The sequence below is a fragment of the Acinonyx jubatus genome, chromosome D3 (genome assembly GCF_027475565.1).
Source record: "Acinonyx jubatus isolate Ajub_Pintada_27869175 chromosome D3, VMU_Ajub_asm_v1.0, whole genome shotgun sequence".
NCBI lineage: Eukaryota > Metazoa > Chordata > Mammalia > Carnivora > Felidae > Acinonyx > Acinonyx jubatus.
Genome location: NC_069392.1, coordinates 18,791,734 through 18,814,999, shown reverse-complemented (window position 1 = coordinate 18,814,999; position 23,266 = coordinate 18,791,734). Strand labels below are relative to the sequence as shown.

At 51.3% G+C, this 23,266-nt stretch overlaps 1 protein-coding gene across 6 annotated transcripts in view; it reads right to left on the bottom strand.

The window, feature by feature from the left end:
• The window catches only part of CABIN1 (calcineurin binding protein 1), a 152,873-nt gene that overhangs the window by 65,665 nt on the left and 63,942 nt on the right, over positions 1-23,266 (bottom strand). For 5 of the 6 annotated variants that reach the window (XM_027044097.2, XM_053205911.1, XM_027044096.2 and 2 more), the window contains 4 exons: positions 20,866-21,126; positions 17,339-17,490; positions 15,451-15,629; positions 1,339-1,521 (listed from right to left, as the gene is read on the bottom strand). In XM_027044097.2, coding sequence (XP_026899898.2) covers positions 1,339-1,521; positions 15,451-15,629; positions 17,339-17,490; positions 20,866-21,126 — 775 coding nt within the window. The remainder of the gene's footprint in view (positions 1-1,338; positions 1,522-15,450; positions 15,630-17,338; positions 17,491-20,865; positions 21,127-23,266) is intronic. The other variant, XM_053205910.1, reaches the window with a different exon arrangement.

Genomic DNA, 23,266 nt, shown 5'->3' with positions numbered 1-23,266 from the left:
ACAGGCCTCACCTGTCCAATAGTTAAAGTAATCTTATTTTTAAGACTGGACATGAACAAGAGTTGCTGTATTAGAGTGCTGGGACTATAGGTTACTTGTTCCTTCCCCTTTCAAGCTCCCTGTGGTATGTTTATGTTAGTTGCAGAATGTCAACATCGGTTTGAGATAGCGTAAGTGCCTAGTGAGAGAGTGGGGCACTGGTCTCACTTTCTGTGTCCTCTTACCTGACCCTAATGGGGGCACTTTTGCCAACCTGCAGGGCATGCAGCCTCACCACCTGCTAAGGCCAGCTAGGGAAGGCTGGTGAGGAACACAGAACTAGGACAGGCCATCCCCAGCACGAAGGGGCCACGTCTACACGTGAACTCCTGAACCCAGACTCTCCCATCCAGGGCCTGTAAAAACACGTCCTAGGGGAGGTCATCGCCAATCCTACCTGCCCCTCCCAGCCCACCCAGAGAGGGAGCATGGGGCAGAGGTTAAGGGTGCGAACTAACCCTGGATAAATTCCCAACCCTCTCTGCATCTCAGGTCTCACCTGTAACATGGGAAGAGCCGCGGGGCTGTTTCCTAGGGTGGTTGGGAGGACAAAAAATAGCACCTGGCACAGGGCCGCTGAGCATGGGTCTGGGTTGTTGTGGTTGTTATTGTTTAGCAAGTCCTGGTCCGGGTGGGAGAGCTCTCAAAACCCAGGGCCAGCTGCCCAGCCGCAGCCCCAGAGGGGTGCCGCAGATACCCAGCCTGCCAGCACTCTCCTGCGAGCTGGGTGTGGGGCTCTGCCCACTGGTTTCCACAAAGGGAGCCCGGGGACCCCACGAGAGCCAGGCATGGGGTTAGATCAGGGCCTCCTGACTGAAAAGGGAGACACTTTTTCCTAGAGGCCTGGTATGATTCACACTAAAAAGAAAACACATTGGTGACATTTAGGATCCAAAGATTTTTTTTAATAACTAGGTATTTAAGAAAAAAATCCAGGGCGCTCACGTCATGGATGTGGTTTTCCCATATGGCCACGGTGGGGTCATAACAACAACGACAGGTGTCACTGAGAACACACTGTGTGCCAGACACGGTGTGAATGCCTTCCTGAGCCACCTCCCTTAATCCTCACAACTCCGGGCGCAGGCCTTGGGCTCCCTCCCACCCTACAGGGAGTGCAGAGGCCCAGGGAGGCGAGCGACTTGCCCAACTGAGGCCCCAGAGCAGCAGGTGGAGGTGTGAGGACAGGAGCCAGACAGGACCTGGGCCACTCGGGAGCCCACCTTCTTCAGACTGCCCAGACTGTCACAGGCCATTTCACTGAAGCAGTTCTAAACACACCAAGCTAGGTCTTCATACCTCTTTCCTCTGTGGGCCCCTGAAGGTCTTTACCAGTCGGGCCCACTTGGGAACTGGGAACAGGCAGCTTCTTCTCCACATAGAGTTTCCGAGAGCCCTCCAATGAGCTGGCAGGCTCATTAAAGAAGTCCTGTGTCGAGCTGGAGTCCGAGAGCGCCACTGCCGTGCTATCCTGGCTGCGCTCTGAGGGGAACAAAGGAGGGAGAGAGGGCAGCAACATGAATCCACACCAGCACCAACACGGCGAGGCCTCCCCAGGGTGAGTGTCCTGGTGACTGCCCTGCAGAGGAGACGACATGAGCACAGCCACTGTGACCTTGCTGAGTCCTACCCATCCCAGAAGGCTGCTGAGCCACTCACCAAAGGCACCAATCTCCACGGTCAACCTTGTGGGGTTTCCCCAAATGGTGGTGTTCTGGTAAATGGTTAACAATTGACTCTTGGGGTAGGGGGGAAGCCCACATTTGTAGCATTTACTGATTTCTGTGGCATAAATACTCCCACCATGGCCAATTCAGGCTACCAGCCAACCTTATGTGGAGTTGGAAAGAGATGCACGGTAGTACACCATTCTATTGTGTTTCTACCACACAGAGACAATAGGCATGAACAACTAAGGCAAGTAAGAGTCCTGCAGAAATTTTTATCTGGTTGCAATTGGCCAAGAGTGGTCTAGAGTGAGAATGGAGATACCCGGGGTCGCAGACACAAGGGAGATTGCTACCTACACGTTAGCTCCTCTCCTTGGAGCTCCCCATGCGCTCATGAGAAAGATCAGAGGCAGCACAGGAAGAGGTATTGAAGGAAACCTTCCTGTGGTGCAGGCCTGGAAAGGAAGTGTGTTCGCCGCTATAGGAAAGGCATGAAGCCCTGGTGGAAACTTTTTTCCCTAAGGAACAAAAGCTTTAAGCCAGCTGGGGAGGTACAGCAAATCTTGCTGCCTCCAGAGTACAGGTGAAGACCCACTGCAGCTGTGGGAAGGGAAAAGAAAAACCTCCCGAGGGAGGGGCAGGAAGCCATTCAGGGCCCAAACATTTGAAGTCGCCCACAACTAGAAAAGCAAAGCCCCACTCCTCAGATGCAGGGACACAGTCTGCCTCAGTCTGCGGCTGGATAGAGACAAGAGAGAACCAGCCCTATCCCTACCCCAGGCTAACAAGCACAAGTAACACAAAACAGTCTACATAGGAAGAGGGGCAAGAACATGGAGAGAGACCGTCTTTGAGGTGTGTACAAAAGGCCTAAGGCTGAAGGTGGGAATGGAACACTGAGAAACCTTCTGGCAAATCAGCCCCCCTGTAAGCATAAGGTAAGGTCATAGGAATTTGAAGTCAGTGGTACACTAATGGTAACCACAGCAACAACAAAAACCAACCCCAGCTCAACTTCTGACTAGCCTAACTCCCCCTCCTAACAGACTAGAAAAGGAGAGCGAAGGCCATTCCCAGCATAAATATTACTAATTTCAATTTCTTCCATCCTACACATAATATCTGATATTCACTATAAAAATGAGGCACACACACAAAAGAAAAGAAACACTGTCAAGAGAGAAAATAATCAACAGAACAAGGCTCAGAGATGACCCAGATGTTGGAACTACCTGATGGGAAATTTAAAATAACTAAGATTAGGGGCACCTGGCTGGCTCAGTCACTGGATCATATGACTCTTGATCTCAGGGTCATGAGTTCGAGCCCCACACTGGGTGGGTATAGAGATTAGTTAGTAAGTAAACAAACAGACAAACAAACAAATAAATAAAATACAGTTAAAAAATAACTAAGAATAATATGATCTATAAATGTAATTAGTATGCTAAAGGCTCTATTAGAAAAGGGGGACACATTCGCGAACAGACGGGGAATTTGGGGAGTAAGATGGAAACTATGAGCAAGACTCAAATAGAAATGCTGGAAATAAAAGACACAATCAGAGACACAAAGAATGCCTTTGTCAAGCTTCTCAGCACACCTGACACAGCTGAGGGAAAAATAACCAAAACTTGAAGATAGGTCAGTAGAAATCATCCAAAGTGAGAGAAAGAGAGTGGAGGGGAAATCAGAACAGAGCACACAAAAGCATCCAAACGATCTAACGTACTGATTAGAATCCCAGAAGGAAATGACACAGACACATGTCAGAAGAAGTATTTAAAGAGATAATGACAGAGAATTTTCCAAAAATAATGAAAAGACATCAAATCATCAAGAGTTTCTGAGAACACCAAGCAGGGCAAAGACTCCTCCACACATTTAAAAAAACAAACAAAACAAAAACAACAACAAAAAACCATACCTAGATATCTCATACTCAAACTGCTACAAACCAAAGATAGAGGGGAAATCTCAAAAGCAGAGAAAGACACATCATATATGGAAGAACAAAGTTAGGAATTACAGCACACTTCTCATCAGAAACCATGCAAGTCAGACATCTTTAATGCTGAAAGAAAAAAAAAGTCCATCCCTAATTCTATATCCAGTGAAAATATCTCTCAAAAATGCAGGAGAAATAGACTTCGTCAGAAAAACAAAAGCTAAGAGGATTCCTTACTATGAAATCTGAGTTATAAGAAACATTAAAGAAAGTTCTTCCGGTAGGATGAATTGAAACCAGACAGAAACTTGGATCCACATAAAGAAATGAAGTTCCTCAGAAATGGCTAAAGCAGTAACAAAAAAGACATTCTTTTTCTTCACGTTTAATTCCTCTAAAGTAGTACTGTCTAAAGCAAAAACGGGTAGCAGCCTATTGTGAGTTTACAGTGTATGTAAAAGTAAAATGAATGAAAACAAGGGTATAAAAAATGGGAGGTTCTTGGTTCTTTCACTGCCCATGAAGTTAGTATAGTATCATTTGAAGGTGGGCTGTGATGACTTAAACATGTATTTTGTTAAGCCTGAGGCAGTCACTACATTTTTTTAAGAAGGTATAAATAATAAGCCATTAATAGAGACAAAATGCAACCTTAAAAAATAAAACTTTGTCTTTAACTTTGTGTATCTGAAGGATGAAGCTCAATGAAATAAGAATCAAGAGAGCCAAGTTCAAGTTCCTCTTAGTGCCACTCACTAGTTATGTGACCTTGAACAGGTTAAGTCCCTTGCCCACCTATGAACTGCAACCACACATCCTTTCAGAGAGGTCCATGGCATAGGAGCTTCTGGGGACACAGGGAGAGAGGCAGACATGGCCTCCAAAACCCTCTAACTCTTTGCTCAACTACCTCAAATACCGGCAGCCCATTGGGAGGGCAGACATGAGCAGCCTGTTGGGCAAACAAACTTGTAACAATACTTGAAGTTGTTTCAACAAAATCAAAGGCCTGGACTCTGGGAGATCCAGGCTGCCTAAGTTTAAATCCTACTCAGTCACTTACTAGGCTGGAGAGACTATGCAATTGCCACAATTTCTTTACATTTCAATTTCCTCCTGTGTAAAACTATGATATTACAAAAGCCCACTTCACAGAATTATGAGGATTAAATACATTAGTACATGTAAAGTGCTTGAAATAGGGCCTGATACCCAATAAGTGTTCCAAAATATCAGCTCAATGACCAATAGTATTATTTCAGAGAACCTGGACCGATTGTTTTAGTAACGTCTCAAACTTGACATTACAGAGATTTTGCTCTGCATGGCAAAGGGTTCTGCTTATGCCAGGCTGAAGATCACACCTGAGTAGCACCATGTCGATGGGGTGGTGGTAATCGCTTCTTATACACTGACATGACAGGGTCGTCCACAGCAGTCCTGCCTGCACAGAGGAACATGGAATTAGGCCTGTGCTTCCAAAGGCAGCTGTGCTGTTCCAGCCTCCTCACCCACATCAGATCATAGAGCAGGGTCTGGAGACAGGGACGTCTCAGGCAGCCGCACAGAGCCTGCCGCAGCCCTTCCTCCTTAGCTGCCTTTGCAATGTCCGCTGCCCAGTAACGGTAGGTATCAGTCACAGCCGGGCTGGAGGAGCAGTAGAAACTGGGACATGAAGTGTATGTGAGACCCTTCAACGACCAACACAGAAGCTCTGCGTCTCACTGCTGGGGGAGCAGGGACCTGACTGGACCCCTCTGCCTCACACTTAGTGAGGGGCTTTCCTGACTTGCAAGGCCAGACCCCAAGGCTCTGTGAGCACTGAATGGGGATTACCGGCAGGTCTGCTGCCCTCATGAGAGGTCCCAAACCCAATTCCCCAGTGTGAAGAGATCACTTCTCTCAGAGAAATGGCAGGGGAAGCCCATTTGCTGTCTATGTGGAAAGCGGACCCTTGGCTCCAGAGGTCACACGGGGTCACTGCAGGAGCTCAGAAATCGGGAGTCTCAGACTCACATTCCAACCCCAGATCTGCATACTTGGGCTGCTCCAGGCCTCGCAATATGTTTGGCACGTTCTCTCTGCTCTGTTCCCAACAAACAAATAGGATCCCCATGGAGGCCTCCACATCCCAGTGCCTGGCACACAGGTGTGACAGCCCAGTGACCCATCCTGCAGTGCAGCATTTACTCTGGCCCTGACAAAGAGAACACCAATGGCTCGGACAAGTTGGTGGGCCATGCTCCTGCAGTGATGAAGTCCTTCTGATAGGCCAGGAGAGGTGCTTTCCACCAGCATCCAGAGCAGCTGTAGTCACTGCATGGCTGAGCAGCGCACCATGTGGCAAGCGTCCGGGAAGCGGGCCTAGCCAGGAAGATCTCACAAGAACTGGCTTGCTGCCTGATGAGCTCATGCACTCATAAGCTGTTGGGCTTTGGGCCTAAAGAATCGCTAATTTGCTGGAATCTCAGTTGTGATTATTACAAAAACCGAGGATTGGCTTAAGCAAACGCATATTTACTCCCAACGTGCTAATACCCTCCTGATGCTGCCTAGTGAGGGAACCTCTCATGCACCAGAGTGAGCAGGGAAGGCAGCAGACTGCCCTAAGAATGGTGTGGGCAAAAAAGGACCGCACTGGGCTTCAGGGGTGTTTGCTCCTCTGGGAGCAAATATTAGCAGGTAGAGCCTCTATCGAGACTCTTTAAAATAACATCCACAGCAGGGTTGCCTGGGTGGCTCAGTCAGTTAAGCATCCAACTCTTGATCTCGGCTCAAGTCATGATCTCAAGGTTCATGGGATTGAGTCCCATGTCGGGCTCTGGGCTGACAATGTAGAGCCTGCTTGGGATTCTCGCTCCTTCTGCCCCTCCCCCACTCCCCACTCTCTCTCCCAAAATAAGTAAATAAACATTAAAAAATAAATAAAATAGGGGCGCCTGGGTGGCTCAGCTGGTTGAGCGTCTGACTTTGGCTCAGGGCATGATCTCACAAGTTCGGACCTTGCGTCGGGCTCTGTGCTGACAGCTCAGAGCCTGGAGCCTGCTTTGGATTCTCTCTCTCTCTCTCTCTCTCTCTCTCTCTCTCTGCCCTCCCCCACTCACTCTCTGTCTCTCAAAAATAAATAAACATTAAAAAAACTTAAAAATAAATAAATAAATAAAACATGGGGTGCCTGGGTGGCTCAGTCAGTTGAGCATCTCACTTCGGCTCAGGTCATGATCTCACAGTTTGTGGGTTCGAGCCCCGCGTCAGGCTCTGTGCTGACAGCTTGCTCAGTCTGCAGCCTGCTTCGGATTGTGTCTCCCTTCTTCTTCTCTGCCCCTCCCCCACTGATGCTCTGTCTCTCAAAAATAAATAAATGTTAAAAAGAAATTATTTTTAAATAAAAAAATGAAAAGAAAAACAAAATAACATCCACAGCAACAACAGCCACAGCCAAGGAGCAGGACGCATGTAAGCACAGGGACTGTGACCAGGCCTCCCGCCCCAAGCCTCTCAGATATACACACAAGAACCCAGAACAGCCTGTCCTCTGAAAGGATGGAGAGACAAAGCCAATATCAGCCCTGGGGGGTTGGGGGGGGGGGGCGGCGGCACCATGGCGATTCTGGACAAGCCCTTACCCCAGGGGTGATCATGAATGAACACCTAAGGAGCCCCGAGGAAGGCTGATGGTCGGGGGGTAGTGAAATAAGTCTAGAAACCGCCATGAGCCACCACAGTTCTGCAGTGCCTCCCTGCAGCTCAGAGCTGGAGAGGCAGGGGCTCTGCACACTGAGGTGCCCTGGCTGGAGCTGTGACCCCCCTACTCACCAGGCCTGTGAAACAAGGGCATGGGTAATGTTCCTGCCCAACCCTGAGAGAGATGCAAGTCTAGGAAACAGAGGATGGGCACATCACTGTAAATGAGAGTCCAGGGCCAAGTTTCTCTCTAATCCTTTCAAAGAGGGTAGGCACAAAGCTATTTAAAATCATCCTGAGGGGCGCCTGGGTGGCTCAGTCGGTTCAGGTCATGATCTCACGGTCCGTGAGTTCGAGCCCCGCGTCGGGCTCTGTGCTGACAGCTCAGAGCCTGGAGCCTGCTTCGGATTCTGTGTCTCCCTCTCTCTTTGACCCTCCCCCATTCATGCTCTGTCTCTCTCTGTCTCAAAAATAAACAAACATTAAACAAAAATAAAAATTAAAAAAAAATAAAATAAAATCATCCTGAGTTTGAATACTAGGAAGCAACCGAGAACTTTGCACCAAGAAGCAAGTCAGATTAAAAGAAAACTAAATTCATTTCTTTTACACCAACAGGGTGAAAGAAAACAATGAAAATCTCTTAAAGAATGACTCTATCTCCTGGGCAGACAATGCCTCTGGGCAAAGCCCAGTCCACCTAAGCACATCCTGACTGCCTCCTGGCCAGCCGAATTCAGCACAGGCTCAAGCACCGCTGTGCACAGCCCAGAGACCAGCAGTGTGCCCTGATAAAGGGACGTGGGGAGCCCGTATGTGTGGAAGAGGTGGGGCAGTTCTGGCTTGGAGAGCACTCGGCTTCCATTGGCAGTGAACAGAGCTTCCTTCCAGGCCTGGCCATAGTCCCACCTTCTCCACGAAGCTGTCTATGGATAGCACATTCCTTATCTGGGACACTGTGGGCCAAGGGTCCAAATGAGCTGACATACGGCTTTGTGTAACTGTGCACTGATGGCCAGGGGTGCTTCCTCCACATCCTAGAGGCCCACGTATAGGCTGGGCACTGTAGGACACCCCCAGGGTGCTGGCCTGTCCTGATGCTCAGAGAACCAGATGGGTCTGCCGGTGCTCTGCAGGCAAAGGCTGCCAAGCCTGAAGGCAACGACGGCCCTCCCTTCTCTCACCTGCCTGCTGGAGCAGAGCCAGAGGGAGAGGGCAGGGCCAGGCAGAACTAGCTGGCTCCCTGCTTTGGCCACCTCCTGTAAGTTCTGCAGACTGGCCTGGGCTGGGGGTTTTCCTGGGCTCCTGGTCCTGAGGCGGGACAGGAGAGAGAAGGGAAGCTCTTCTGCACAAGAGACCCAGACTCAGGTGAAGAGCCAGACTTCCCACAGGGCTGGGCAGGATGGCCTTCCAGGGAAGCATGTACCTAAATGGGACTCCAGGGACTGCCCACAGGCCAGGTTCCTGATTTCCTTCAGGAGCTGCCTAGACATCAATAGGAAAGAAGACGCGATAGTGGACAGGCTCTACAGGCTACCTCTGCTCTGCTTCAGAATGTTCTTTTGAAAGTCTGCCCACACAAAACCTGCTCACACTAATTAATATTTGTGGCAAAATTATAAATATTTCACTCTCCTACTGTTAATCACTGGAATGTTTCACATCTGTGCCTCTGGGCCACCCCAGCCCCTCCCCCCGAGTCTTTAGAGGGATGTTCATCTGCCAGCCACTGCTGATGACACCCTCCACTTCTGAGGTGTGACCTGCAGAGCCAACTGCAAAGGAACAACAGCTGCGGATGCAGAAGGAAAGGGACCTGGCTTGGTGACAGAAAGGCTGTCCGTTCCAAGGAGTGTGAGAGCAGACTGTATTGCAAGAATTTGGAGTTTTTTGTTCAGGTTTGACTCAGTTCAAATCCCTTGAACATTCGTAGGATTTCCAGGCCAACCCAAAACAGCTCTTTGCTTACAAGACACAAGCTTCCTGGTACATTTTCTCTACCTGCTCCAGCAGTTAGAACTAGAAATAGCTCACAACCACTTATTCCACCAGTTCAGTTCAATGAAAGTTTGAGGGGAAAGATGTGGTTGTATCATCAAAATCTGCAGCAACTCTGACTAGCGAACCCTGAAAAGATCACAAATGTTCTGCCAACTAGAAACAACAGGTTTCTAAGAACAGTAAACTTGGGGGGAATCAATATTTTGAGCAATCTCTCAGCTGGACAAACCCTGCCCCAGTGGGTCCCTGATGACCACCAGGAAAGAACACATCCACCGGAAGCCAGGCTAGCTGTAAGGGAGGGACACCCTCTGGCAGGCCAAGGAGCCTGGACAGACGCCCAAGAGAAGAGACACCAGAAACACGAGGGCCCTTGAAAAGGAGGCAGACATACTGAGGCAACAGGGAGGCACAAGAGTATCACCATGGCCGTGCTCAGACAGCGGCATCACCACTCTGGGCCTCTGAGGCTCATGCTCAGAGCTGGGAGAAGACTCGTCTTCATGTGCAGCTCTCACTGTGTAACCCTCACCATGCATCACTCTGTCACAAAGAGCCCCTGTGCCCCTATCTCGGACCCAGCTGGTTTCCCAAGCTCTCTCCCTGTAAGGTCTCTCTTCTGTCCATCTCAGTGACCTCAGTCCAAACGCTATAGGGCCCTCCAACCTCCATGTCTTTGCTCCCAATGTCCCTCACCTGAAACGGCCCTGCAGGCCTCTCTGGAGGACTACCTCCTCCAGGAAGTCCTCCCAACCCACCAGGCCCCACAGTTAGCTCATGGCACCTTCTCATGGCACCAACTGCTGCCCCAAGACACCACCTAGGGACACACAGATCCAACCAGGCAGCGGGAATCAGGGTGCCCGTGTTGGCTTTCCTCATGGGCCTTCTTCCTGCCCAGCACATAGCAGGCACTCAACATATACCATGACCAGCTACGGTCTGGAGAGGTTTCTTAAAAGTTAAGAATGGAGAGGAGAACAAAGGTGACTGGCTCTGCCCTCTGACAGCCTCCCTCCCTGCCCCAACATCAGTCCCCACCTTCCAGGGCACACACAGGACAACCTAAGTGCCACTAGGAGCCTCTCCCACATTGAAAACATCTGTTCACAGCATATAGCTTGCCTACCGTGAGCTGACCTCTCCTTGACCCTGGGAAGGGAGGCTGGTGAGGACTGATGCCACATTCAGCCCCCTGCCCCAAGCCTGGACACCGTGGACTGCACACACAGGGCCCACCTCAGAGCATCTTGGCTACTGTACACAATGTACATTTTTACACATTTGTCCTTCTAAAGATAACTTGGTATCTTAGAGTCTGTTGCCTTTGTTACTTTTTTAAAGCCAGAAAGAACAAAACAATGGAAATACAGGACTGAGCCACCTGCCAGGCCAACGGGCAGTGGGAGGAGGCCACTGCTGCATCTGGCTAGAACTGAGAACATGGGCTGTGGGCAGAAGCCAAGCACATCAAACACACACTATCCAAATCACAGGACCAGCGATGTGGAGGAGCTCCTGGTCACAGGGGAAGCAGGGAGCCGGACTGAGGACTAAGCATGCGGTCTGCGCTGTCCCTTGAAGCGAGCCGTGACAGTGCAAGCAGAAAGACAAAGCCTGGAGAACAGAGTGTGGTCAGGGTTAGGGGCAGCACGGGCAATATTGGTGGAGGCAGTGTGGGTGAGCAGGCGAGGATGAGCACAGATGGCACACGACACAAACAGTGACAGTATGGTGGGTGAGGACGGATGGTCACATGGGAACTTGCACAGGGCACCCTGGGCTCCCACGTGGCCATACCCTACAACCTGGGGCTCAGGGCAGGCTCTGTTCGTGCTGTAAGTGGGGCCAGATGGGCATCCCGCAACCATGAACACCAGCCTCCACAGCTCCTGCTCTTCTGACCCCCAGCTTGTGCTCTTTCCACCCTTCGTAGTAAACACTGACACACCCCTTGGGCCTTGGCTAAGCTTTGCCTCCTCAGGAAGGCCTCCTATCCACCAAAGCCAGGCCAGGTCTCTTTGGGGTGGTTTCAGTTGCACCCTGACACTCAGTTGATTCACAGCTTCACACTTGCCTTCCCCAGAACCTGCAACAGGCACCAGAATTGTCCCATGCACCCAGCACAATGCTAATGGGCACTAGATAGGCATGGCCATGGGCTGGCTGAAGAACCCCACAGAAGGCTCAGCCTCAGACTGATCACAGGGCAAGACCTCTGCTCTCTGAGGCCCTTTCTGGCTCCGAGATTCTTGGCTCCGAGATTCTCGGGTAACATGGAGCAGGGCAGGCAGACAGCAAGGGTCTTGGCAGTCCAAGAGAGCCACTATGTACACATCCCAAAGGCTGGCTGAGCTGGGCCAAGTTATGGACCAAGGTGTCCTGTAACAGCCCTGCTCCATAGGCCCTGCTACCGACAAACTTCCAACAAACAAAGCAGGGAAATGCACACAGATCCAGTCTCCATCAGGTCAGCGAGCACAGGACCTTCCCAGTGTTAGCCTCCTCTGGCCTGGGGTGGAAGGAACCTTAGACCCCCCAATTCTCCCTCAGCTTCACCCCAGCTACCAGGCAGCCCTAGAAGAGTGTCCAATTGCCCTCAGCTTGGCTTCCTCCCAGGGAAACAGGACCAATCGCCAAGCAAGGCAGCTATAAGGGCGGGACCACAGGCACCTCTCCCAGGGCCCAGCCCAGAGCAAGCACACACTGATATGACACGGGGCACAGTTACTCACACACGTGTTCACACACTCCATGCTGGGGAAGGGTATAAAATTTGTTCAGAAATCTCATTATGCTATGTTTGAACATGAGTAAACAGCAATCATTGTGAGCCCCTTGAGGGTCACAATGTACTCCCTGCGACTCCTTTACCTTGTCAGGAAGCATCAACACTAAGGATTTCAGCACTGAGACAAATCCCAAAATGGACAGGAAAAATAAGGCAGGCTGGGAAGAGTGGTCAGGCAGGGCTGCTTCATTCTCTCTCTCTCTCTCAGCTTGGCCAGAGGGCCCCTCTTCAGGTCAGCTATGGGCACACTCTCAGCCACCCCAAGAAGGGCTAGCTTTCATATCTGACAATGATGGAGTCTCAGAGCAACTCAATGGCCAATCCCAGAGTACCTTTTAGCCAGAGCTGTGGATAGGCTGCTGGAAGCTTCTAACCCTAGTGCAGGATGGCACAAGGGTGCAGATGGGACCAGTCAAGAGAGCAAAGAAGGTTTCTTCTAAGAAGCCATTATCAAATGTTGAGTTACCTACATAAAATCTGGAGCTATTTTTCTAAATCTCTTCTAAAAATTTACAGCAAATAAGAATTGACTCTAGCTGATTTTTAATTTTGAAGCTCAGGTATACAAAAGTAGAAGGGCAGCTCAAAGGTAGGGTATCCTAACCATACCTTAGGGAAGTCCTGATGCCTGGCTCCCTGTCTAGCTGATAACAAGTTAGCCTCTGACAGGCTCCAGGATACAGGAGACTTGGGCCCAGAAACCCAAAGGCCCAGCCCTGCTCAGAGGCTGCTGCTTCCAAGGACACTGCCTGTCCCTCTTCCAAAGCCACACAACTGGCCTGAGAGAGACAGGGTGCAAACTGAGGATGACAGGTCCCAGACGCGGGCTCCTCCTGCTATGCAGTGCTACATGGCCCTTGTGCCAGCTCTGATGACCTGGGGATGCCTGCGTCTAGGATGTGGTTACACTGTGCAAGCACCTTCCTTTAATACTCATGAGAAAAACGTTACTCCTGTTCACCAGGTGAAGAAACCGGCTCAGAGTCAAGTCCCTTACCCAAGGTGGCCACGCAAGGTAGCAGTGGGGCTGGGACTGAAATGCAGATCTCCCTGACTCCAACTTCCCTGTTTTACCTCGAGCGGGTCCCTGAACTGCTTCTCTTGGTCTGCACCAGGGCTAGAAGCACCCATCAGCATTCCTGTAGAAGGGCTCAGTTATGGCCTGGAGTGAGCACTAATGCCCTGTCCTCCCACAACAGGAGAGCCATGGCTGGTCTCAGGCTGAAGAGTTGTGTGGAAAGTGTGGGGCCACACGTTCTCCTCCCAGGGCTAGCAGGCCAGCCTGGCTGGGTCACAGGAGGCAGCAGGGGTGGGCAGTGCAGGCCTTGAGGCCACCAGCCTGACACCAGCAATCTGCTGCTTCTGCCAGAGCCAGGGCCTTTCCCCACGAGCTAGTGTAACAGCTGAATGGGCCACTTTAACATTCTAAGATAGGGCCCAAATATTTTCCTGTTGCAGACACTGCTTTCTTTCTGAAGTGAGGAGGGCAAGAGTTCTGAAAGCACCATGCAGCCGGGCCCGTGCAGAGCACAGTATGGCCAGTGCAGGGCTTCCTAGCACATTGGGCTGGGACTGGGCAAAGGTGGGCCATGGTTCCACATTGTTGACAGAAATCACTTTTAAAAAAGTATTTTTTTTTCAGTCATTAAAAAAATGCACAACCACTGAAACTATATTTGAGCCTATCTGAATGGCTCCCTCTGCAAACTCCCAGAGCAAATAACCATTATGTTGGCATTCAAGTCATGTCACCCCAGTGCCCGTCCCCAGCACTCTGCTTCCCTGCAGCTCCATGTGCACATGTGCGCACCAACATGGGACAGCTGGGCAGCGGTGCCAGGCAGCATCATGGTCCCTTTCTGCCTCCTTTCCCCTTTGCTCCTGGGGTGTGCCCACACCAGGGGAGCTACCTGCAGCTCTGTGCACTCATAGGGCCAAGCACAGTTCCTGCTAGCCAAGCTCAGCTCGAACCTGCAATGCTGGGAGAGGTGCCGGCCACAGGCCTGTGGACAGCAATGAGAGGCGTTCCTCTCTCACAAAAGCTGGCATGATGCTAAATCTTCACAGGAGTACCTGGCAGAAACTAATTTGCAGAGCAAGGATTGATATCCAGTGTGTTTTCTCAATATTTTCAAGAGTAAAAGGTTGGGAACAGGGTAGTTTTCCTGTTGAACCCGAGTTAAGTAAGATGGGGAGGGACCTGGCTTCAGGACATGTGCAGGACTGAATCCGCCCTCTGGGGCACAGGGAGGTGATGGAGCCACGCAGCAGCAGGCATTCAGATGCGCTCAGATCAGCAACCTCTCTCTCCACACCCTCCCCGTACCCTTCTCACAGGCCAAGCTGAATCCAGGAGGGGGCACTGCCAGTCTCCTCTCCTCTCCTATCTCCAAATCCTGGCCCAGAGGGGGCGGTGGGGCACTGCCCACCTTCCTTCAGCACTTCTCTAAACCTGCTCTCACGCTCTTCTCACCCACAACATCTTACACTCCAGGAACCCATGCGATGGGCAAGGGGTGTCCCATGCCCGGGGGAAGGTAGGGCAAGGCCCGCTTCCCCACAGCCTGATGCAATCAGCGGCGTGTGAGCGAGGGCCTGCTTGTCTGTTGGCATTGTCATTGCTTCCCCAGGGCTCCACCTTAACGCCCTCTCAATCCACCAATTTGGTTCATTCCAGCAAATACTTTATCACAGCTTATCACTGTAAAGGTGAGGAGAACATGAAAAAATCAAGCTACGAGGTCAGCATGCGAGCCTCCTAATGTTAGTAAGAAATGTGGTTCAAGGGTCGCCACCTGCCATATCCCGTGTGGGATGGCCTCGTACGCGGTCCCAGCGGACTCCACCACCCCGTCTACACTCCCAGGGGTGACAGACTCAGCACCAGTCACAGTCCTCCCACGGCTATCAGAGGATGTGCTGTAATAAGGCAGGCACAATGCCAGCGCCACTGGACTGATTGCACGGAGGCCACTCCAAGCAGCCTGCAGACCCCAACAGCTAGTCCACGGTCTTTCCTGCCACATCCCCATTCCTGAGGTGGCAAGATGCAGGCTCATAGCTGTGAGATACCTTAGCCTTCCCTGCCCCTTACCAGCCCCCAGGTGGGCCAGCTGGCAGGTGGCGACCCTGAGCATGTTTTGGAAGCACAGAATCACCGTGAGGCCATGAGGTTAATGAACAGCCGCAACATTGCCCGTGTCACCCCAGACCCAGCACCCCCCCTCACCAAAACAAAGCGAATCATCACCCGAAGCACCCTCCCCCTTGATTGGCGTGCCGCCCTGGGCTGGCAGTAGGGAGAACAGGGACTGTACCGTCCGGCGTCGCCTGCTGGTGGGGTTTTTTACATTTGACGTAATCGTGGTCAATCGGAGTAGCTGTGTAAGGTGGGGATGTCAGACCTGGGCCAGAGGAGGAGGGGAGGGAGGCTCCGGGGCCCGGCAGTGTCCCAGCTGAAGAGTGGGAGTCCTCATCCACCAGGCAGGCCTTCTCTCTGTGGGAAGATGGTTGGGGTGCAGGTCAGAATCTCCACATCCCACTGGAATGGGACGTGTGCTGGTCTGAGACAATCCTTCCTGACTGCTGAACCCCACACCATCTTCACGGGCCTCCTCTGCCCTTCCTAGGGCCCACTGCTCCCACACACCTCAGGTGACCTGCTCCTCTGGCTGGTGTCTCTTCAGCTGCTGAAGAAACTGCCCCCATGGCATCCCCTTGGGCTCCAGCCCCGAAAGGCCACCGCCCAGCCATCTCAGGCCCCAGGGAGACTACAGGGGAGCTGACAAGCCCTTCCTCGGAAGCACCCACCCCACACCCTTCCACACCAAGTCAGCACCCTTCCATGTGATGCCTGAGGCTTGGTAGATTTAATTCTCGGTAAGATGCAGACAGAGAAAACATCTGGATTTACTGCAAGCTCTCATGTGTACGAGGATATCTACTGTTGAACAAAAAAGTCAGAAACACCTGAAATGTTCCATCGAAATAGCTATAGAAAACATGATACACCCATGCTATGGAATAACGTGTAGCAGAGACTATGGGTAGCCACTAGAAAGAATGGAGTGAATGGGGTACCATCTCTATGGTTTTGGTCCCAGTCCCTTTCTCAAGGGAATGTAAACTCGAGAATAACACCTTCAGTAGTTTGTTTTTATAAAATAAAAGAAACCCTACAATTGTACATGTAAATGTAAGTGTATATAAATGCACAGCTAATTGTTTGAGAAAATACATGAATAATGGTTAATTCTGGGGAGGAAAGGGGATTTGTCAAATTTTAGCCTATATGTTCATATATTGCCAAAATTTTCCATAACTAGAATATATCCATGTATTATTTGTATAATTAAAAAAAATTTTTAAAAGAGTTATGATCAATAAAAGAGAACATCATTGTACCTTGGGGGCCCTTTGCGACTAAAAAATGCACATCTATAATTTCTAGGGCACACTGTATCCACCTGGGTGACCTGTCACATGCATGCCCATCTCTCCTATAAGACAATGGGCCTCAAGGTCAGAGCCTGGGCACAGGTCTCTCTGGCACTTGGCTGAGCCCTGCACAGTGCCCAGCCAGGCAGGGAGGGGCACAGAGATGAGGCAAGCTGAGCTGAAGCTCCGAGATGTAGACACCAGGGTAAAAGAAGTCTGGGCCACAATCAAGGGAAGGCCCAAGGGTCCTCTCCACCCAGTGAGGGGACCATACCAGGGCCCTAGCATCCTCACGCTCTCTGGAACTACAGGAAGAGTCCATGCCTCTGATGCCCTTTCCTGTTTCTTGGGAGAACAGGCAGCAGACAGGTCCTCACAAGGCCCCCACTCTTGGTATAGGCCCTGGAAAAGGACCCAGGAGTAAGAGTCTGCAACATGAAAACTGCTTTCCTACAGTGTTCTGCATAGGACAGAGCTGTGCCCCAGTGTCGATGGGGAGGAGCTGGCTTCTCCTTAGGGCCTGCCCCTGAGGATGGGGTGGCCCCGGGCATGGCCCCAGCGTGAGGTGACATGGGATTGAACACTCAGCTTCTCCTTCTCAGATTCAACAGAAATACCTTAGTCCAGCAACCAGGAGTCTCCAGATGAGTTCCAGAGACTCAGTGAGCTCTGGTTTACTCAGCAGTAACCCCCCTAATGCCACCTTGCTGTAAATGAGCCATCAGGGTACACATGGGATAAGCTGCTAGGTGAAGAGGTGCTACTCACTTCTCTGAAGCTTTGGGCGTGTTCTTCTCCTCGCCCCTGGCAAAGGGTCCTTCTGCAGCCTCCTTCATGAAGTTGACCAGGACCTCTGCACTGACCCCAGAGTCGGGCTTCCCCAGGAGCTTCAAGATGGAAGCGTGGAGCCGGAAGTACACCTAGGAGAATCATACTTGGGTGTGAGCAGCCTTCCCAGTTGCTTAGGTCCGTTCCACAGGCCAATCAGCCACACTGGAAAAGGGCCACTGACCAAGGAGACAGGCCACCACACACTGCCTTTTTTCATTCGCTTTTAAACCAGCCAACCCATAACTCATTCAAAGCAAGCTCTGACAGTTAAAATGGACACAAACTCTCAGTATTCTAGCTTAAATGTTTAGCCAGTGATGCAGGCAAGTGGTGGTAAGATAATGAGAATAACAACCCTCACCTCTGCTCAGTGGGCATCTCCTCCCACCACAGCCCCTGCCACCCACTGTGTGCCCCTCTCCTGGCGCCCATACAAAGTGAGCCTCCATGCCTGTCTCCCACCACACTCCAGACTCCTGAGTGAGAACAGTTGATTTCTGTCTGTGTGCCTGCACCTGGGCAAGCTGGGTGCTGTAGGCCTAGAGAAGCTTGCCCAGGAGGTACAGGGTGAGGGGAAGAAGGCACACCGCATCATTCAGGGCCCTGTGCTTTTCTTCACTTCCTTAAGTTCTCACCACAATCCTCCACTTACAAATGTCTGAGGTAAGATGCCCAAATCCCCACAACCAGGAAAGGCCAGGGCCACGTTAAACTCTGGTCCGCCCTGCCCTCTACTGCTCCCAAGTAAATGCCACATCAGACACAGACACCTCTACAGGTCACTTGGCCTGACTTTCGCATCCACCTGTGGGTGCAGTGTGAGCTCCCGCCTGTGGCACAGACTCCCACAGGTGGCACAAGGAGTGTTACGAAGGCTGGGAAACCCTGTGGCTGCAGGCCCTGATTAACCTGCAGAGGTGGTTCTCAAGAGAGGCTGCCAAGGACCATGCAGGTGAGATTGCCAGGGGGTATGGCCCAGGCAGCATTCTCAAGAGGGCATCCTGGACAGAGGGGCCCACACCCAGAGCCCCTCCACCGCTAGCCCGCCTGTGGCCCCAAGTAATTAACCCGAGCAACTCCATTTTTAGGCACAGAAAACCTCTGGGCACACACACATGCCCAGGTGGCCCTGCCGGAAGAGCACAAAGTATTCAATTGGCAAAGTTTAACCAAGTGGCAGGTTCAGTATTTTGAATCCGGGTTCAACAGCAGAGGTGAGTTTTCACCAGGGCAGGGTTAAAGTCTTAAGAGAAATGTCACTTTTAAAGTAAGATATCCACAGGTTGCAGCTGAATGCCTGTTCTCCTGAGAGCCGGCATGCTGTTCTGGGCCTCAGTTCCTTACCTGTTAAGTCCCTGGACCCCACGGGCACACCATCCTGCCTGCTCATTGGTTCTATCAGGCAGCAGCAGAAGCCAAAAGTCAAAGAAACACCGTGGAAGAAAAACACAGTTGTCGTTTTCCTGAGGGCTGGGCTACCTCCCGCACACGGGTTGGTTGCTGCACGAGGGCCCTGGGTGCAGGGGATCTGGCCCCAACCGCCCTCCTCTTCTGCTGCTGAACAACTTAGGGCAAGTCACACTAGTCCTCTAGGTCTCAGCCTTCTCAGCCCGAGTGGAAAGCATGAAAGAGCTGTAGTGGGAAGGACGTGGGGCTCGGGGCTGGGAATGACGGCAACCAGGAAGCTGCTGAAGACATGCTCAGTACGAAAGTGAACTACACTTTATCATGAACCCTATGAAGATGGTCCCTGAAAAGCTGCTGTCAACCACTCAGCAGGCATCATTTTTCAAAGGCAAATTTTTAAAAATGAGACTTTTCTGCTTGTTCACACAAGCAAATATTGGAAAGAGAATACTAACATGGTTGAGGGAAAACAGACATGCTAATTGATCAGTATAACCTTTCAGGGCCACAGGACACTGTGGATGCAACACTAAATGACGCTTGAAAATCCCCCGTAAGTGCTCCCTGATATGCATGCAAGAGCAGGCCCCGCCTGTACCCTGTTGAGGAAGAAGTGGAAGAGAAGTGCACCCTGCACTGGGCTCCACACTGACAGTGCGAGGCCTGCGTGGGATTCTCTCTCTCCCCCTCTCTCGCTCTGCCCTTCCCCTATGCACTCTCACTCTCCTGCTCTCTCTCTCTCTCTCAAAATAAATAAATAAACTTAAAAAAAAATGCCAGTTGCAAAACGGTATGAAAATGTTACTACGTATCTATATGTCAATAGGGGAAAAATCTAGAAAGATAAATACATGCCCAGACTGTTAATAGGGATTATTGGGTTAAGAGGATAGGATCACTGGGGACTTTAGCTTTTTATTTTAAACATTCCTGAATGTTTGACAGGCACCTGGGTGGCTCGGTTGGTTGAGTGTCCGACTTCGGCTAAGGTCATAATCTCATGATCATGGTTCATGAGCTTGAGCCCTATGTTGGGCTTTGTGTTGATGGCGTGGAACCTGCTTTGGATTTTCTGTCTCTCTCTCTCTCTCTCTCTCTCTCTCTCTCTCTCTCTCTCTCTCTGCCCCTCCCCAGCTCTCTCTCTCTCTCTCTAAAAAAATAAATATTAAAAAAAATTTTTTTTAATTTAAACACTTCCGAACGTTTGATTCTTATATATATTTTAACCATGAATGTGTGTTAATTTTATAATCAGAAAAAAAGTATATAAAGGCAGACAAGGCATAATAAACAAGCAGATTCTACCCCAAACTCCAAGAAGCTTGCTGGGCACATGGGACTGGCAGGCACTGGGCACGCAGCCTCAGAAAGGGCAAAGCTAAAGTGCTCTGGAAGCAGCAAGTCCTGGGCCAGGCCAAGTATATCTGGATCCTCACCCGTGTGCTTAGTTTCCTCCCTACAAAATGTGCTGGCTGCAGCCTCCCAGCCTGCCTCACAGGACTGCCCTGAGCATCGGGGAGAGTGTGGAGTTGTGTGTTTCAGATATCGTAAAAGCAAATCTGAGCTGTAAACAACTGCTCTTCTCTTGAGGAGCAGCGCAAGACCCAAGTCTGGGGTCAAGAAAACAGGCTACTCCCTTGGCCCTGTCCTGCCAAGCTGGGTGCTCTGGGCATACCCTATGGCCTCGCCAGGGACAAGGGCACCTAGCCTTCTCCTGCCACCCTGCAGTGTGGATGCCCTGGGCACTGGGAGATGCTGTGCTGCACTGATGTCATCACTGAGTCAGGTTCTTGGAACCTACATGTGCTAAGGAAGAAAGATGATTTTCTTCTGGGAGATACAAATAAGACACTCCTCTCCCAGAAAGGATAGTAAGCACTCCTTAAAAGAGAGAGGAAAGGCCGCTTTAATTTAATTGCACACAAAGCTGCTGAACGCAGAGAAGTTTCCAGCGGGTTGCATGGGAGTCACTGGGACCTCATGCCCCATCCCCAGGGAGACAGAGAGACTGGCCCACCCCTGCCCTGCTTCCCTGCCCTCGGCCAGCACAGTGTCACCTCCAGGGCCTCCATGGCCAACTCAGGTGGGTTGTGGTAGTGGATCTTCTTGGGGTAGCGGGCAGCCTCTTCGTGCAAGTAGTGGCCAGCCTGTCTGTAGTGCAGCAGGTAAACAGCGGGAGGCTGCTGCTGCTTCTCGGCGACCTTGCCCAGCATGTAGTGGATGAGCCACTCTTCCTCATCACCGTCGCCCTCACAGCGGGCCGCCGACGTGAAACAGTGCCTGGCTGTCTCCAGCATGCTGTCGCGCCGGCCCTCCATCTGGAATGAGACCACGAGACGAGGCTGGGCTTAACCCAAGGTCTGAACCTGCACAAGATCATGCCTTATCCCATAGGGAAGCCCTGCTGCCTTCCTTGCGAAATTTATCATCCTGTCAACGACCCTGAGACACAGAAGTGTTATCACCATTTCATAGCTGAGGACAGTGCGGAGAGGCCTAGGGACGCCCCCCGCCCCCCACACCAAAGTACACATCAAGTAAGGCACAGAGCTGGACTGAAACCAGGTCACCTCATGTCAACTCCAGTGTCCTTTCTTTTATTTCCCCCCAGCCCACCCTGAAGGACACAGTTTAGGAGATTATGAAGTACCTACTGACCCCCTTCTCAAGGTCCCAACTACAACCCTCACTGTGGTTGCAGTGAGGGCCTGTGCCTGGGAAGGGGACACAGCATCAGGCTGGGGCTGCCAGGAAAGCCAGGCCAACAGCGGCCGAGAACACCGAGAGCCAGTGCCAGTGTTCTGAGATGAGCCCCCTCACCTACACGCGGTGAGCACTTTTCTCACCTGCTCACTAGGGTGGGCAAGCAGAGCTAGACACGATGTACACCCCCAACACCTAGCAACACAGCACTGAAGAGGATGTGCACCCCTGGGGTACCATGGGACTTCCCACCCTGTCCTCTGCACCCTTCCGGAAGGACCTTACAAAAGGGTAGATTCCTAAGCCCCACCCAAGACCCACTGCCTTGGAGCTGTGCCTCCAGCCACCCTCTCACACACCAAAAGGTGGAAACAGCTAGGACAGAAGATCAACCTCTAAGATGCTTTCCAATTTTTTCTAGTCCCTGTATTAGGGCTATGGGCCAGCACCTAGGTGTCACTGACGTGAGATGTCAGCCATCAAGTATGTGCATCCCTTCATCCCAGGACTCCTGGGCTAGGAGCTGGAAGAAACCCTGACTGTGTGGGGCCACAGGGGCAGCTGTTCCCAGCACCGCAGCTCTCTGGGCCCTCATCTCCATGGCTCTCGCTCAGAGGCAGGGAGGCTGTGACCTCTTCTAGTCTCATCTCGGGGACCAGAGGAAGGGAGAGGCTGCAGGCACCAGGCTCTGCCTGCAGCCTGTGAGAGCAGTACCCATGTCCCACTGCAGCAATAGCCCTGGGGCCAACACAAAGCAGCCTGGTGCTACCCCAGTGGTCTGCAAAACACTTCCTGGGAAAGAAAATTACCACCTAGGGATGCCTGGGTGCCTCAGTTGGTTAAGTGTTCAACTCTTGGTTTTGGCTCAGGTCACGATCTCACAGTTCATGAGTTTTGAGCCCCATATAAGGCTTTGTGTTGACAGCGTGGAGCCTGCTTGGGACTCTTTTCTCCTCCTCTCTCTCTCTGCCCTTCCCCAGCTTGCTCTGTCTCTCTCAAAATAAATAAATAAGCTTAAAAAAAAAAAAAGAAAAGAAAGAAAATTACCACCTAAGAATCATGAGACCATCAACGGGGGGGCACCTGGGTGGCTCAGTCAGTTGAGCATCTGACTCTTGATTTCGGCTCAGGCCATGATCCCAGGTCATGAGATCAAGCCCCACATAGGGCTCCACACTGAGCATGGAGTCTGCTTAAGATTCTCTCTCTCTCTCTCTCTCTCTCTCTCTCTCTCTCCCTCCCTCCCTCCCTCCCTCCCTCCCTCTGCCCCTCTCCCATGCTAGCACCCTTTCTCTCTAAAAATAAATAAATAAAATGAAAAAGAAAAGAGACCATCAATGAGTGAGATATGATAGAAAGAACCACAGTGTAGGACCAGAACACAGCACAAGCCAAGTGGCTCCATCATACCCCTCCAAAATTAGATTCTGTAGCAGATCTAAGTATAAGGCAAACACTTCAGTGGAGTCTTGTTATGACTGCTCTGTAACTACGTGGCCTTAACCAAGTCACTAGCCTTCTGCCCACCCAGCTCTGCCACTGAAGGTCATACAGCCACCTACTGAGACAGGAAGGGCAACTGTGAAGAGCCCCATCTAAACTGACACCTAGCACCACATAGATCCCCACCAAGAGGCCAACACCCTCCCTGCCCCACATAAAGCACATGCTACCAGAGTTCCTGTCTTTTGTAGCTGTGCCAGTCAGAACACTTCAGACAGAACAGGAGGGATGGCCACTGAGGATCCAGCATGT